The following is a 17,778-nucleotide window of genomic DNA, read 5'->3' on the forward strand; positions in this document are numbered from 1 at the left end:
GACCAATGGACTCTATGTAGGGCGCTGGACATCATATAGTGCATGGACTTTATACTGAGTCCAACATATATTTACGCCACTTCAGTATGTAGGGAGGGCCATTGTATGGACCCAAGAGTGGATGGTGTGCCATGATCTGCTCTACTGGCAGATGGTGGAATCCGTAAGGTTAGGTTCTGTTGCTCTGGCCTGGCGCGAGTGACTAGATGCCACTTGTTGTGATCAAATATATTGCTCAAACCGTGTTCTGGAAAAAAATTCGTAAGGAGAATCAAGGATAGAGATTGCCCGACTTACATCCTTTGCAGAGATCGTGTCGGGTAGAAGATATAGTAGATACTTGACTACTTCCAGATGTCCATTCCTGGCAGCGTAATGAACAGGGAGACTACCGGTCTGTGTACAGGAAACACACATGTCCAGACATTCCTATGCGTTATCCATCAGAAAAGTACTTTTATTGAGTATAATGCACAATCCACTACGAAGTGACGCAGTCTCATGCACAACATTAAAAAAAAAAGTAAATTATCGTATCCGTTCCGGAAGGGAACTCACGACGGCCGCTAACACCCGATAAACCCTAGCGGCAGATGCAGCGCCTAACGGTGGGGGTGAGTGGGCAAGTCTCACAACCACTGGCACAAGTGCCGAAAACGACCCCATTAGCTGCATCCATGTACCCTTGTGCCTGGCCACAAGTTCCCAGTTGACTGTGGGTAGCAGCACGGCTGGAAAAACCGCTCCCAGGCAGGACTTGAACCAGGTACCTCTCGTATCTCAATCATGGTCTTTGACCAACCCACTATGCCTGCCTGCACAACATTCTGATCAGTCAATTGACAAAGTTGTTTACAAGCTAGTGCTGGAAAACCCCAATACATGCTTTAGTGCTGGGTACGAGATTGATTAGTTTGCATTCTTTTTGAGGCAAAGTAATGTTGCAATATTCCTCTTGTAGGTTGAGAGGCATATGATGGGCGCAAGTATACAATACTCTTTTGAATCATTTTATGGACATCTCTGCACACACCAAAACATTCCTGTTCACGGGTGTTGAATTGATGATGAGTGTGTCCGAGGTCACATCAGAAATGATTGAGACCAAGGTTTATGTGAACCGAATGCATAATGGAGGTGCTTTGTGCAGCTATCAGTGCCGGGCAGCAGAGTCACCAATATTCACAGGTACTTTTGGAGTATATCAATCGGTGGGGTTGCTACTCCCCAGCAATTGACATACTTATAGCAAGCACAGTAGTCCTCATTGGCAAGAAGAATGCTGTAGGAGTAACTGACTACAGCAAGGAGAGTCAATGATAGGGATTGCTTAACTTACCCTGTCCTGCACAGAGATCGTGCCGAGTTGGAGATCTAGTAGATACTTGACGAGTTCCAGATGTCCATTCAGGGCAGCGCAATGAACAGGAAGTTTACCGGCCTGTATACAGGTAGCACACATGACCAGACATTCTAATGCGTTATCCATCAGAAAAGTACTTATATTGGGTATAATGCACAATCCACTACGAAGTGAGGCAGTCTCATGCACAACATTGTGATAAGTCAATTGACAAACTTTTAGCCAAAGTAATGTTGCAATATTCCTCTTGTGGGTTGAGGGGCATATGATGGGTGCAAGTATACAATACTAAGAACTCTTTCGAATCATTTTATGGACATCTCTGCACACATCAAAACATTCCTGTTCACGTGTGTTGAATTGATGATGCGGCCCTTGACGCCCTCAAAGTTGTACAAGTGCTAGTGTTGTAGTACGTTATTTTGTGTACGTCGCGTGTACGTCATGTTGGTGCATGCGCGTGTTGCTGTGGTGTGAAAAGCAGTCTTCGTCTTGAGTTCATCATGTCTTCGTCTTGAGTTCGTCATGTCTAGTTGTGGTTCCGTCGTCTTGTCACAAATATAGTCTTCTAAATGTAGTTATCGTCGTCCCTTTGTATAAGTGTGGAGATGGCACGGGACTGGGAGCAGGCAAAGAAAGGCAGTTACAACACTAGTGTGCACGTGTGCCATATGAACTGTGCATGTGCTGTACTCATACGCATGCATGCTTACACCAAAGTGTAAAAAACCGTGCCAAACAAAGAGAAGAGTAACATCAAGGGTATAACCCCCAAGAGTGTGCACCTCTGCATATGTGGTCTCCGACGGCGAAAACTCACATCACGTGTCTCAGATATCTTCGTACTACATGCAAACGAAGGATAGCGTGCGCGAAATCCGAATATCTGCCATGATCATGCTGGGGATTTGCATACGCGTAGTGAGTTTCTGTCAGAGAGTGCTTTTTATTACTCCACTGCTCGCTTAAAACGGGCTGGAAACAAACCACTGAGACACTGCATAACGTGATGTGAGTTTTCGCCGTCGGCGTACCCCATAGAAAGGGTATAAAGAGTTGCAGACTCTTGGGGGGGGGGGGGGGTTATATACTCTTGGTAACATTCATTCCAGTTCAGGACAAGTAAAGAAGACGGAGATCGTTTCGAAACAGTTTATTTCATACACAGAGTAGCAGGGCTTCAATATTTCGTGTGGCCACCGTTTGCTTCGATTAGGGCTTCAACACGATGTGGCAGTGGCTCCACGCATGGGGAAACCGTGTCAGGAGCCAACGAGTCCCACTCCAGGTGCAGTGCCTGCACAAGCTGGTCAGAATTCTCACAGCGAGGTGGAATTATTCTCTTCTTGAGAAGAGCCCACAAATTCTCAATTGGATTCATGTCCGGCGAGCAGGGAGGTTGAAACAGGATGTTGGGTACTCCGCTATCGAGAAAATCCTGCTGTGCTTGAGCTGACGTGTGGGAGGTAGCATTGTCGAGCTGCAAGGATCACTCGTTTGCAAAGAATCCGATGCCACTCGGTGCAATGTCGGCTGCCATTCCTTGGGCGTACGTTGCTGCACTCCACGTCGGAGCAAAGGACAAATGCCGAACGGTTCCGAAAAGTCAAATGGCACCGATAACGTGCACCTTTGCTGGATAGTATGGCACCTCGACTATTAGCTTCTCGTCCCGCGGGTACCAGGACATAACACACCCGTTAGGATCCAACGCAAAGCATGCCTCGTCTGCAAAGACAACGCGGTCAAAGTCAAACTGGCGATGCTCAATTCCCCATACTAGCCGGCTGATTTTTGCTGCTTCTTTCAAAACAAACTTACCCACCGGCCGGCCGAACCTGTCATTATTCCGTCTGAGGCTTCTGTGTACAGGTCTACTCTCCATATAACGTAATCTCTGGGACCACGCACAAATTATGTTATATCGAGAGTTATGTTATGTAGAAAACCGTGGGTAAAATACAAGATGTACCTCAAAATGAAGGGTATTGCAAGGCGGGTTTAACCGTGCAAACATAAACACACACTGTACCACCATCGACATCAGATACCATCAATGCTGCATTATATGCACAATAGGACTAAACTGGCTAGCTACGGCTACAGCTTGATCGTACCGCGCACGTCAATCTACGTTGTATCGAGAGTGCGCACGTCGGGGACCGCGCCACAGGGTGCGTTATGCCGAGGTTTACGTTATGTAGGACTAAACTGACTAGCTACAGCTACCGCTTCATCGTACCGTGCACGTGAATTTATGTTGTATCGAGAGTGCGCACGTCGGGGACCGCGCCGTAGCGTGTGTTATGTCGAGGTTTATGTTATGTAGGATTATGTTGTGTAGAACAAAATTTGTGTGGGAGTGATGCTGTTTCGGCGCGGGATCTGATTTTTTTACTTACTAGCGAGGTTTATGTACAAGTGAGAGTTGTTATATCGAGAGCAGACCTGTACCGTGCTGGGGGCTGCCATTTCCCCACCAGGTTGCTCCGTGTCCAGAACCTCAGAAATCGTCTCATTGCTCGCGAAGCGATTGGCAGCGATGTGATCAGCAACAAACTCCATGCCCACAGGTGAGAGTCTCGGGATTGTTCCGCTGCCTGCCTGTCTTGCTACGCATCTTCCAATTTCAACTCGATTGCATGTGTCCTTTACCTGAACATGGACAATAGAATCGAAGATTGTTTTGTGATTTGTTCTCTATTTTATCATATTATTGATGATCTGTTTCACTCACCTGAGCCTTCTTGTAACCGGTTATGTCCATAATTTGTCTCGGAGTATGACCTGCTCTGTAGAGGGTCGCTATTTTTTCTCGTCTACTCAATTCATTTCCTCCAAATAACTCATTATTCTCCATTTTTGAATAGGGCTTGCGAAGAAAACTGTCGAGAATGGGATTGCGGAGCATGTTTGTGTGTCCTTTGTTTGCTGTTCTGTCTGCACTGTGGACTCTGTACGAGATTTTGGGAATGGCCATGTCTTTCTTCTCTATCTCTTCATGAGCTGTACTCCGTGAAGTGAATAGAGACCTTTTGCATTTGCTGCGAATCGAATGTGAAACGAAAGTTTGATTCGGCTCGTAATCGTTTCGTTGAAAACAAATTCAGGTTTCGCAAGTCGTCATGCAGATGTGCATGGCAACTACGACTACGGCCGGTAGCTTGGCGTACGGGTGTTTACACGCACACGTGCATGGATCATGGAATCAAGGGAAAATGTGTACCTGGCAAAATATGTGTACCTGGCCAAATAAATGTGTACCTGACGGATTCGGAGCACGCCACGAATGAAGAGGCTTCCATTCGTGAAGATGAGCTCTCCGCAGGGAATCTGACGAATCCTCGAACACAGGTGACGAATAAGCATTCGCTTCGTACCCGTACGTGTGGTGCGAAAGGTCCCTAATGAAAGAAATTTTGAACTGTTTTTAGCATGCAACACGCGCACTCCGAAATTTTACACGAGGTGCGTACAGTTGAGGTCATACACACAAATCGCCAGTGATGAAATGGGAGCTGGCTTCGCGGCGCCGGCTTTGCACTTCGGGCCGGATTTCACCGAGCGCAATTGTAGTACTGTACCTTGGCTGAGGCGTAGTACGCGCGCTGGAGTCCTTACTTGCCATGAAAGGAACTGCTTCCTATTATAGAGATTAGGCGCCATGAGCCCTGCTTGTAGTAAACATCGCATTAGTAGCACTGATACCTTTATGCAAATATGGGGTAATCTCGCCTGCGCATGAGGGCGTACTCGTACTCGTGGTGCGGCCTGGGCTTTACCCAGTACGACTTCCCGCCATTGTATGCCAGACACCCCATTGTTGCGTGCCTAACCACGCGCGTGGCTTTTGCCTGCTGCTCGGTTGTCAGCGATAACTACGGTTTGCGGTACGCTGCAAACCTACATTTCTGCGCATGGAGCGCGAGGATGTCGTCTTCTTCCGCTCCGCAGTACATAGTCATTAGGCTCTTCCTTCGATGCATTGGCGACGATCCGTTTTAGGCGACTCAGCGCAACATGGGATACAAACTCAAACAAATAAACTTACTTGCAAGAAAAACTTGCATCCAGAACAGATCCAGTCTACTGAGCGCGAGGAGAACAAGAACAGCAACTCGCCACTCGTATTTTTTTTGCCGCGGAATTCAAATCGCAATTTTCTCGACTTTTTCCACAAAAGATGTGGTCATGTTTTAGTGCGCTCTGGTTCAAATAAACAAAAAAGCATACATAGTGTGCTGAAATGGGCTCGTCTATTTGGGTAGAATAGTAGAATATTCTTTTTGTTGTACGTTGCTTATTCGTTAGAATATTCGTTCGTGATTTTGCTATTCGTTGCAACACTGCTCTTAACCGTCCACCTCTCCACACTGCACTCTTGGCCCACAGTCACAACACCACTCCATAGCGAGGAAGTTCGTTCTTGGGGAGATGTTCCATATCCTCCAGACAGCTGTTTTCCTCAATATGAGTACCCCAGCAGAGGTAGATAACGAAGAGGGCAGTGTGGAGAGGTGGACGGTTAAGATCATGTTCAAATGGCCGAGTTTGTTGCTACTTCGGAGTCACACAGTACTCCAATAAGTCAATTGACACACGCTTCAGCAGTACTCTCGATGACGTAGTCCGGGTGTTATCCCATCATGGCCTCCATTGGCGACACGCGGGTAGAGGCATGGGGTTGCTGTCGATATTGTCACAGCAGGACGTCCAGGTCGTCTCTCCAACTGCTCGACTCGTCGTCAAACTTCCGAATCAGGCCAAGCAATGTCCTGTTTAAGCGTTTAGCAGTTCCTTGGGACTGCGGGTGTCTGACGGCTCCTGTCTTCACTCGGACACCGAAGTACTTGAAGACAGACTCAACGAGCGCGTTCCGAAACTCAGACCCATTATCCATGCGGACAACCTTCGGCAGGCCCCAGAGATTACACAGTGCCGGGAACGCCTTGGCAACAGAGGAAGCATCATATCGAGCCAACGGGATAACTTCGGCCCACTTAGTGAAAGAATTGACGGCCTCTAGCACACAATGGTAGCGGCCACTTCGCTATTGACCAAGTCAAAGTGTGTCTATGACCACCTCTGACCACGGGCTCCCTGCGATGCTTGCTTGCGTAGGCAGCATGGACGTCTCGCGGCGGCTGTTAGCTGCTTTGCACTGTACACACTGCTGAACGTGTCGCTGGCACTGGGCAGCCATATGCGGAAAGAAGCAGCGGCTACGAACGACATCATACATGGTATTCCACGAACCATGACCTGTACTCGTATGTGCAGCAGACAATATCTCAGCGACGAGCTTTGATGCCACGACTGGAAGTTCCACGACTCCATCGATAGCCAACTTCACACTACGGCACAGCAGGCCATTTACGATCACAAGCTGTGAGCTGACCTTCGTGAACAACTCATGAAGTGGGCGGCCTCCTTCAATCTGCGAGATCACCTCAGCGATCAGTGCATTGGTGCGCTTAGCTGGCGCAATGTCGTGTTGCTGAAGAACTGGACCACCAGCAGGTCCATCGACGAGGCTTGCTGCAATGCAGCTCTCCTTCAACTGCGCTGTGCTGTGAGCAGTCCAGGTAGCGGGGACAGGCGTTAGGATATCAGCTCGATTCTTGGCAGACGGGACCCATACGACTGTCACAGAGAGGCCAGCTACAATGACAATGTCCGACACTATCTGCAGACGTCACTGCACTACCACTTCGTGAAGGCCCTTGGTACGAATACGGTCTGAGTTCGTCGTCACCACATCATTCAGCCAGCTAGCGGCAGACTTCAAATCTGTCATGAGCCGCACTTTTGTAGCACCCCAACGAACGACGAGGCTGAGTCCTTTGATCGTTGCTTCCAGCTCGCTCACATTGATATGTTGTGTGTTTCCGGCTGGTCGAAGCCATGATCGGTCTTCAATGACGTGTCCGTCCAATTAACCACCACTACAAGACCGATATCCGATGCATCACACCAGGTCACATACTCGACATCTTTGCCTGACGGTACTTGCCAGCCGCCTCGTGTGGTATCGCCATTATCAGTGACTCTGGTGTCCAGCTGACGACAGAACTCGGCAACTTTGTCAGATACGGACTCGTCCCAGTCTGCCTCCATCACTGCGAGGCGCTTGACGTAACTGCAGGCGGGGCGAAGCCAACTACAAACTGGCAGATGACCTGTTAGCCTAGTGCACAATTTGAATATGGCACGCTTCGTCAATACCTCGGGTACACGGATGTCGCTGCCATCTCGGCGTCGCCAGGTGACCTCGCTTCCGGGGTCGCACAGCTACAGGCCCAATACTCTCGACTCTTCCAGCGGCTCGGCGGGCTTCGTGGGCAGGCTGTACTCAAGCATCGTCTTGGCAACGGCGTCAGCGCACTTCGACGGGGTCAGCATATCAATGATGTAGCTGTCAACGTCCGGGTAACCGCGCGTTACATAACGGGCGATGATGCCCATGTACTTCGGTGCAATACTGAGCCCAAAGCCCATTCGTGTCATCACGTATGGCTTTCCGTTCCACTGGACAGTCTGGTACTTCAGAAACTACTTAGCGACTTGGAGATACGCTTTCTTGATGTCCAAGAGCTTGAAATCTCCCGGGCAACCAGCCTTTCTCCACTTACGCTCAGACTCCGCACAGGCAGGTGCATCGCCACCAGGGTCCGATTGCAGCCGGGCATTGAGGCAGCGGTAGTCGAGCACTGGGCGAACAGGTGTCGTTACCTTGCTCTCTTGCACCTTGGGAAGGAGCGGTAACACTGCTGCTTGCTCATCGTGCACCATCGAATAGTGTGTAATTAGCCACTCATTCTTGATCCACTTCTCGACTTCAGCACAGAACAGGGCGTCTTCCTCTGGAGTGAGCTTCTCTCGCGACTAAGCTCCGATGCCAGATTCAAGCGTAGACACTGGAGCAACACCATATTTCCACTGCCAGGAAAGCTCCCACTCCCTTTTCTCCGCTTTCCAGCGCACTTCACCATCCTGCGACCGGAAAATTATGTCACGCCCGTCATGCTTCACGCTGACATGAGGCGACAGGTGCGCAGTGCTAGCAGACGCTAAAACATCAGGCTTGGCGGGTCCAAACCAGATTCAACTGGTTCCGAGGTCTGCACCATAAGCTGTAAGGAGACTACTGGCTGCGCCTCTGTCTATCCTCTACCTGGCACACCAACCAGCAGAACACAAGTCTTCAATTACAGATAGGAATACATGTCGAGAGAGAGAGAGAGAGAGAGAGAGAGAGAGAGAGAGAGAGAGAGAGAGAGAGAGAGAGAGAGAGAGAGAGTAAAACTACAAGTATCGCCTGTTTCGGTAAAACATCGTGTAAGTCAACTAACCGACGAAGAGTACATGGATACATTGACGGTTGCAAAGTTTGCCCAGCACCGTGTGAACTGGATCACGGTTTGCCAGTGTTATCCTGATCACATGCGTGTAAATGTTTGCACGTCGTGTGAATGGCCTATTATGCTGTCTACAGTAAAACATGTAACTAAAGACCACCGTAACTAGCGACCAGCCTGCTACTACCGACAACTTGGCCAGGCACGGCTGGTCTCACGTTCAAAATGCACTGTGACTAGCGGCTACCTGCTGAACGTGACCAGCGACCGCCTTTTCTCGTCCCAAAGACGATTTTTAACCCGTAACTAGCGACCGCGATGTAGGAAATCAAATGTTGCTCGAAGCTCCTTCTTGAAATTTTGCTGATTTTCCATGGTCCTGTAAGGAATCTTTCGGTACTACAGCTCAACAAATGAATGCACGCCATTTTGACTGTGGAGTCGGTGTGGACTGCACTACACCTGTCAGAATTGCAAGCGCTGTCAAGAATAAACATGATAGGAAACGTCTTGGAGAACGCATCGAAAGCGAGCACAGTGTTACTACCCGGAGGAGAAACGAAGACTGAGCGGCTCTGTCACCCCAGTCATACAAATGAATCGATGATGGCGTCAAGGAATCCAGAAACAAAGCAGCACCGCAAGGTCCTGAAGCTGAAGGATTGCGTTCGAACAATCGAGAAGTCACAACAAGGATAGTCGGTACGATTGATCGGATGAACAAATCTGAAGCCCAGCGCAAAACGAAACTTCCACAGGGAACGTTTGACTCCTGGCTTCAGAAGTAGCAGCTGAATTTGACGTCTGCAAATTTTTTTTCTCTTCTCTCTCATTTGTCTCTCTCCATCTCTCCGTCTTTCTCTCCAAGTGTTGTTTGACCTGAAATAAGAATGGCATTGCGCAAGTCCTGGGGAATTGTATTAGCTGCATTTTGATATGCATAATTATCATATACTGGGATCCATATATGGTCGCACGGTGCAAACCTCTAACTAAAGACCACCTGCTACTAAAGACCACTTTTGCTGGCACCAAGGGGTGGTCGGTAGTCACAGGTTTTACTGTATTTCGATTATGCAATTCCAAAAAAATAAAAAAAAACGTGTGCAAGACGTCATGCACATGACTGTACTACGTAGTACAGGTCCACCCTCGTTAATTCTGAAATTCTGATTTGAGTTTGCCTTCGTCCTGCTTCAGAGTGTCAGTCCTAGTTGCCGTCTTGCCGTCTTTAGTATTCGCTTTCCATGTTCTCTCTCAGCTCAGTCCCGTCAGACTACGTGTCTTCAGCGGCCAGATATGATAGTTTGAGTAGTTGAGTATTATATTCTCACGATGGCTTGTTTCTCGACCAGACAAAATGTGCCATCGGACAGAGTGGCAGCCCAACCTTCGGATACAGGACGTAATGTGCGTGTGCGGCGAAAGCCGTTCGTCTTCAACCGCCCAGAACTCCAATACCTCCCCACTCGGATTCTGTTGTCTCCGACGTTGCGCCGTCAGTTTCTTCTGCCGCCGCCTTGAATGTGGCCCCTGATCCCGGGGCGGCAACTCAAACTTCGGCTGCAGGCAGTAATGCGCGTGCGAGGCCAAATCCTGTTCGTCGTCAACCAACTGGGACTCCATTATCTTCCTGCACGTCCTCTGTTGTCTCCGACGTTGCGCCGTCAGTTTCTTCTACCGCCGCCTTGAGTGTGGCCCCTGATGTACTTGCTTTGGCTGTTTCTCAGGCCGTCGGCCAGGTCCTCCAGCCCCTGATGGAGCGAGTAGAGCAGTTGGAATCTGCTGCAGCCGTCGTGCCGCCTGTCAACTCCAGCTTCGTTCATTTCATTGGGCCATCCGCCGGCTGCTCTTCCGTCGCTCTCTGTACCTGATAAATTCCGCGGGCGAATTGAACGCGGCAAGTTTATTGATTTCAATAACCTCCTCCCGGACCAGCTGGGTGTGGAGCCCGATGTGCCAACCGCTCTGTCTAACTTGTACAGAAGCCAACTCAGGCCCAGCACCACCATGTCCACGATGTAGCGTCATGGCTCGAGGCGTTTACTGTCTACACTAGAGTAATTGTCGTGGCGGCTTCAGATAGGGCAAATGATTTGCTGGCATATCAGGCCACTATTCTGGATGCAAATGTCTCGTATCATGTGGACGCATCCATACATCCTGTACACACACCTTGTACACACTCTCTCTAACGGTCTCTAGGCTACACTGCAATTGATATACATTAACTCAAATTTTCGGGCAAGGCCCATCATCAGGAATAAGTCTACTGTAGACAGAACAGGGGTTTATATTATGTGATAAGTACTAGTGGCCAAAGTGTGATGGTATAGCGTAAAATGTTGCAATACCGCAGGAAGCGAGATTATAATTCTGTGTGATATGTATGAAGTGAAAATATAGTGCAGTGATAGTGCAGGATTACTAGCGTGAGTACAAAGCAGAAAAATACACACTTCTAGCAACACTCACACACATACACACACACACACACACACACAGTGCACACATTCTTGCACAAATTATGATAATGACAGACATATTTACACATCACCCAACAGTCGCCAACCATTGTCACTGTTCACTGCCGGCTTCCTCTTCCTCATGAATAGTGCCTCCATGATTCTGCGGTCAACGTATAACCGTTGCCTGCGGGCGAGAACTTGCAGATGGGCGAATGGTGAAAACTGCGGTAACGATGGGAAGATGTGCTGCTTTTGTCGATAATGGTCTCCCCATGGCTTTCCCAATGTCGCGTTCTTGGCTTGTCTGTAGTGCTCCTCGGTCCTCTTGCGTGTTGTCCTTTCTGTTTCCCCGACGTATTCTTCTTGACAGATGGTACATGTCATAGAGTACACCACATCTTGGGACATACAAGCATCACGCTTCAGACCACCATCGCATGCACGACATTCAGCCGGCCGACCCCGCCGCCTCTTCTCCCTCTGCTGCTGTACCGTCCTGGGGCATTGTGGCTTGCTGAATGACAACGAGACCAACATATCCTTGAGTGAGCGACCGGACGTAAAGACCACACGCACATCTCTATCAAACGACCTGACCACTTGACGAACCCTCCTTGCAAGCTGGTCATTTACGTACGGTACCTTGACAAGCGACATGTACTGTCGTTTCCCCTTCCGGTGTGATGTCTGCTGGCGGGGCTGCTCTCGGATGCGTGCGGTTGTCCGTGCGGTGTCGGGGTGTTATATGGCTGATTGTATAATGCGCCATGGGTAGTGGTTATCAAGGAGGAGTGTGGTGATCTTTTTAATCCCCCGTTGTCGTCCTGCCTCCGTTGTTGCGTTGTTGACTGCCCTGCGGATCTGGTTGTTGGCGACAGCGATTTTTGTTTCCATTGGCAAAGCAGACAAATATGACAAATGTACACCACTATGGGACGACTTGACAAATAACTCCCAGTCCAACTTGCCACCTGACACCGAGATTGACAGGTCCAAGTAACTGATGGTGTGAGAGTTGGTCGTGTGTGTATATTCTGCGGTGAATTGTATGCGTGGGTGGCGGGAATTGAGATACTCAACAAATGCCAGAAATGCTGCAATACAAAAGATCCAAACAAGTATGCAATCATCAATATACCGACGATATAAGAGCGGTTTCAAGGGATATTCAGACAGGGCACGTGACTCGAATTTCGACATAAATATAATAGCCAAAGGGGGCGCGAGGTGGTTGCCCACAGCTAGACCCTGCTGCTGTCGATAGATGGCGCCGTCAAACTCAAAGGACGTTGTGTCATTGTACTCGAATATTCCTATTCAAGAAAGCATCGATGCGACCATTGAGTTATTAGAAGATCATGAGGATTTTAGTTGATATGTTTGCACTGTCATTATCAGACATACGCGAAATGCTCATGTTTGTCATCGAGTCAAATTTCTTTGAGTTTGAAGGCGCCATCTATCGACAACAGCAGGGTCTAGCTAGGGGCAACCACCTCGCGCCACTACCCATGGCGCATTATACAATCAGCCATACAACACTCTGACACCGCACGGACAACCGCACGCATCCGAGAGCAGCCCCGCCAGCAGACATCACACCGGAAGGGGAAACGACAGTACATGTCGCTTGTCAAGGTACCGTACGTAAATGACCAGCTTGCAAGGAGGGTTCGTCAAGTGGTCAGGTCGTTTGATAGAGATGTGCGTGTGGTCTTTACGTCCGGTCGCTCACTAAAGGATATGTTGGTCTCGTCGTCATTCAGCAAGCCACAATGCCCCAGGACGGTACAGCAGCAGAGAGAGAAGAGGCGGCGGGGTAGGCCGGCTGAATGTCGTGCATGCGATGGTGGTCTGAAGCGTGATGCTTGTATGTCCCAAGATGTGGTGTACTCTATGACATGTACCATCTGTCAAGAAGAATACGTCGGGGAAACAAAAAGGACAACACGCAAGAGGACCGAGGAGCACTACAGACAAGCCAAGAACGCGACATTTGGAAAGCCATGGGGAGACCATTATCGACAAAAGCAGCACATCTTCCCATCGTTACCGCAGTTTTCACCATTCGCCCATCTGCAAGTTCTCACCCGCAGGCAACGGTTATACGTTGACCGCAGAATCATGGAGGCACTATTCATGAGGAAGAGGAAGCCGGCAGTGAACAGTGACAATGGTTGGCGACTGTTGGGTGATGTGTAAATATGTCTGTCATTACCATAATTTGTGCAAGAATGTGTGCACTGTGTGTATGTGTGTGTGTGTGTGTGTGTGTGTGTGTGTGTGTGTGTGTGTGTGTGTGTGTGTGTGTGTGTGTGTCTTTGTGTGAGTGTTGCTAGAAGTGTGTATTTTTCTGCTTTGTACTCACGCTAGTAATCCTGCACTATCACTGCACTATATTTTCACTTCATACATATCACACAGAATTATAATCTCGCTTCCTGCGGTATTGCAACATTTTACGCTATACCATCACACTTTGGCCACTAGTACTTATCACATAATATAAACCCCTGTTCTGTCTACAGTAGACTTATTCCTGATGATGGGCCTTGCCCGAAAATTTGAGTTAATGTATATCAATTGCAGTGTAGCCTAGAGACCGTTAGAGAGAGGGTGTACAAGGTGTGTGTACAGGATGTATGGATTCAATTATTGGCTACAGTGGAGTCTCCAAACCTTGAGAAACATGTGGACGCATGGCTGAGTTATGACAGGCGTTTCCGGCGCGCCATAGCCTCCCAACCACTGTCGTACGACTGGGCTATCATAGACTCTAATTTGTGGCAGTCGTCATTCGTCAGCCGTGGTCGCACGCCATGTTCGATCTGTTCCCTAGTGCACCCAGTGGCCCAGGCCCGGTGTCCTTTTAGACCAGGGCCTCCATCCGTCGGCGCTGTGAGTGGAGGTCCGCCACAGTCCAGCGCGCCAACCCATCTTGGGAAGCCTATCTGTCGCAACTTCAACAGGGAACAGTGCAACAACTCATTTTGCTATCGTGCCCACGCGTGCCTTCAATGCCGTGGGAAGCACCCAGAAGTCAAATGTGGCAGGGGACAGTCCACCACCTCAGCGTCTGCTCCGTAAACATTCTATGGAGACCCCCATCAATGTTAGCCGATTAGCCGGGCTCCTTAACCGTCATTCTGATCATTCCTTCCCTCACTTTGTGTTGCATGGGTTGTGTCACGGTTTCACGATAGGCCATTCTGCTGCTATATCTGGTGTTCATAGTTCTCGCAATCACCTGTCGGCCATCCGTAATATGCAGTATGTTTCTTCCTATTTGACCGAATGTTGGAAGTGCGTCTGCCTCGGTCCAAGCTTCTGGCGCTATGTCGTTTAGTCTCTACCACCCTCGACAAGGGTTGCATTCTCAAACGCGAACTCGCCTCACTCCTGGGCCACCTCTTGTTCGCTTCCGGAGCAATTCCTGCCGTCCGTATATTCTTACGCGCCTGTATGACCTCGACAAGGCCACATCTGAGATGCCATCTCACCGAATGCTGCACCTCTCAGCCTCAGCCAAGAGTGACTTGAGCTGGTGGCACCAGACTCTGCCAACATGGAACGGAAAGTCATTGTTCCTGCTAGAGAAGTGGATGACCTCCAGTTGCAAGCCGACGCAAGTGGCACCATTGGATTCTGAGCCTTCTTCAATGGTCGCTGGTTCAGAGGTGACTGGTCCCCGCAGCAACTGGAACTAAGCATCACCTACAAGGAGCTCTTTGTCATTGTCGTGGCCTGCGCCACATGGGGATCGAATGGCTGCGGCTGTGTGTGGAGTTTCAGTGCGACAACCAAGCTGTCGTGGAGTGCCTGAAAACGGGCACAAGCTGGTCTCCTGCAGTCATGGCGCTCATCCTCACCCTGTACTCAATCTGTGTGGAGCACAATTTCCTGATCCGAGTATCGCATCTGCCAGGCATCTCCAATACCATCACTGATGCCCTGTCCCGGACCAAGATGGATGCCTTCAGGACCCTTGACCTACAGCTGCGGAGCGGCCTGACACCATGGTCCAGCCGATCACTGAGTAGGTGCAAACACATTCTCTTAGGATGCAGATAACGTTCTCTGTCGATCCTACTCCACAATATCAGTCTGACTTTATGCCTCTAGTACAACGCTCTTGTGCAATACATACTTACCATCTATATTGGTTGTTGTCGCCCGCTATCTATATATTTCTAAATGGGAATGTCGGCATGGGCACTCCTCCGTAACTGGCTTCTCGCGCACCACTGTTAAGCTCACATGGGTCATAAACCGCTCCTGCTCAACGCAGGGCGACCCACCAACTCGCATGGGTCAAAAACCGCTCCTGCTCAGTGCAGGCCGACCCACTTGGTCATATACAGCTCCTGCCCTCGGTAGGCCGACCACACGATTCGTTAACGCGCACTCAATTGAGGCCAGCTACTCTGCCCAACATTCCCATTCTTCCAAACTCACTCATGTGTCTTTTGGTGTGTCGCGTCCTGCACGCGCGCGTGTGTCTACTCTATACTCTAGCATGGGGAGTAGAATGTTAAACGTTCGGTTAACGTAGGAGTTAACCGTTGTTAACACGCATGGACTCGCTATTGCAGTCCAGTGGAGAGAACACATCAATATAGAGGATTCATGGAGTGCTGGGCAACCGAATCTGGCATGTGATAATCATTTAGGATAGTCCATGCACGAGGTGCAGCCCATAAAATGGGCACCCATGAACTGGGCGGATTGTGGACGACCTGTATGATAGTGTGTATGTATGTCCACGCACAAAGTGCAGCCCATGAGATGGGCGCCCATGAAATGGCCGCATTGTGAATGGCCCATGCACGAAGTGCAATGCCCGTTAGGAGGCAGGAGTGTGGGAGTATGAGTGTGATGGCCGAAGGCTGTGATAATTGCCAGATGAGAGGAGATAGCTGGCCCAGCACTCCTATTTATTTTCGTCTTGCATGAATTATGATACCTGTGTTGAATCAAGGATATTAATAGTATTCATAGATGGGAAGAGGTGGGTGGGTGAGAAAGGAACAAACCGGTGTTCTTCTCACTACCCAAGCAAAGCAAATATGAAGTAGCAATACGGCCAGCGCAAAGTATGGTGTATGCGTTACGGGTTCAAGCTCCGATGTGTGCTGCAGCCGCATATGGCTGGTTGGCTGGCGAGTTCAGGTGAGTTCCGGCGTACGCATGTTACATGCCACCGCAGCGTGCCTGTACGTGTTGCTTGACATGCATCAATGAATAGCGTGGGATCTGCGGGCTCTTTGGAAGCCGCTGGGGCGCATGTGAAGTGGTGGCTTGTGCAATGGGTTAACCTATATTACCGCAAGCTCTAATGTGCTATTAATACGCATGCACTCGCTATTGCAGACCTGTGGAGAGCTTTGGTGTTGGCCTTTATAACGGGTTGCATGACCCTCGTTACGTGTGTGCACGATCTTGCTCTGTCTACATACTGCTGTGTATCATAGACATCACATGCCCACGTTCTGCACATGCACAGATTTCCTGTGAGAACAAAAGAGCTCGCTGTCTTTCCAGTTTCCTTGCCTGCAGTCAGCTTTCAAATTCTGACCCACGCTCCTCACTGATCCCATTTCGTACTCTTACAATACACTCCACATACTTTGAAACACACGGATGCGGGCACTCCTCGAATAACTGGCCTCTCGCGCACTACTATTAAACTTGCATGGGTCATAAACCGCTCCTGCTCAATGCAGGCCGACCCACCAACTCGCATGGGTCACAAACCGCTCCTGCTCAGCGCAGGCCGACCCACTTGGTCATATACAGCTCCTGCCCTCAGTAGGCCGACCACACGATTCGTTAACGCGCACTCAATTGAGGCCAGCTACTGCCCGATATTCCCATCCTTCCAAACTCACTCTCTTGTCTTTTGGTGTGTCGCATCCTGCACGCGTATGTGTCTACTCTATACTCCTGCATGGGCAGTAGAATGTTAAATACATTTACATCACTTTAGTATGTAGGGAGGGCCATTGTATGGACCAAAGAGTGAATGGTGTGCCATGGTCTGCGTAGCCCACGCTTGCCAGAGCAACTGCTTGGTTCCAGAAGATCTGTATTCTGATTCTGCATGATGCGACACTCGGCTTATAACACAATACATTCTGCTTTACTGGCAAATGGTGGAATCCCTAAGGTTAAGTTCTGTTGCTCTGGCCTGGCGCGAGTGACTAGATGCTACTTGTTGCCATCGAATATATCGCTCAAACCGTGTTCTGGAAAAATGCTTAAGGAGAATCAAGGATAGAGATTGTTCAACTTACATTGTTCTTTGCAGAGATCGTGTTGGGTTGGAGATCTAGTAGATACTTGACGAGTTCCAGATGTCCTTCAAAGGCAGCGTAATGCACAGGAAGGTAACCGTTCTGTGTACAGGTAACACACATGACCAAACATTCCTATACGTTATCCATCAGAAAAGTACTTATATTGGGTATAATGCACAATCCACTACGAAGTGAGGCAGTCTCATGCACAACATTCTGGTAAGTCAATTGACAAACTCTTTACAAGCTAAAGCTGGAAAACCCCCAAACCTGCTTTAGTTCTGGGCACGAGA

At 49.3% G+C, this 17,778-nt stretch overlaps 1 protein-coding gene across 1 annotated transcript in view; it reads right to left on the bottom strand.

The window, feature by feature from the left end:
- Nucleotides 1-222: 222 nt before the first annotated feature.
- LOC135826583 (ankyrin repeat and sterile alpha motif domain-containing protein 1B-like) overlaps nt 223-17,778 on the bottom strand; it is a 48,483-nt gene continuing 30,927 nt past the window's right edge. Inside the window, exons 5-7 of the mRNA XM_065339187.1 lie at nt 17,483-17,584; nt 1,340-1,441; nt 223-396 (exon numbers count right to left, since the gene is read on the bottom strand). Coding sequence (XP_065195259.1) covers nt 223-396; nt 1,340-1,441; nt 17,483-17,584 — 378 coding nt within the window. The remainder of the gene's footprint in view (nt 397-1,339; nt 1,442-17,482; nt 17,585-17,778) is intronic.

This window comes from Sycon ciliatum, chromosome 10, assembly GCF_964019385.1.
Source record: "Sycon ciliatum chromosome 10, ocSycCili1.1, whole genome shotgun sequence".
In the NCBI taxonomy this organism is placed as follows: domain Eukaryota; kingdom Metazoa; phylum Porifera; class Calcarea; order Leucosolenida; family Sycettidae; genus Sycon; species Sycon ciliatum.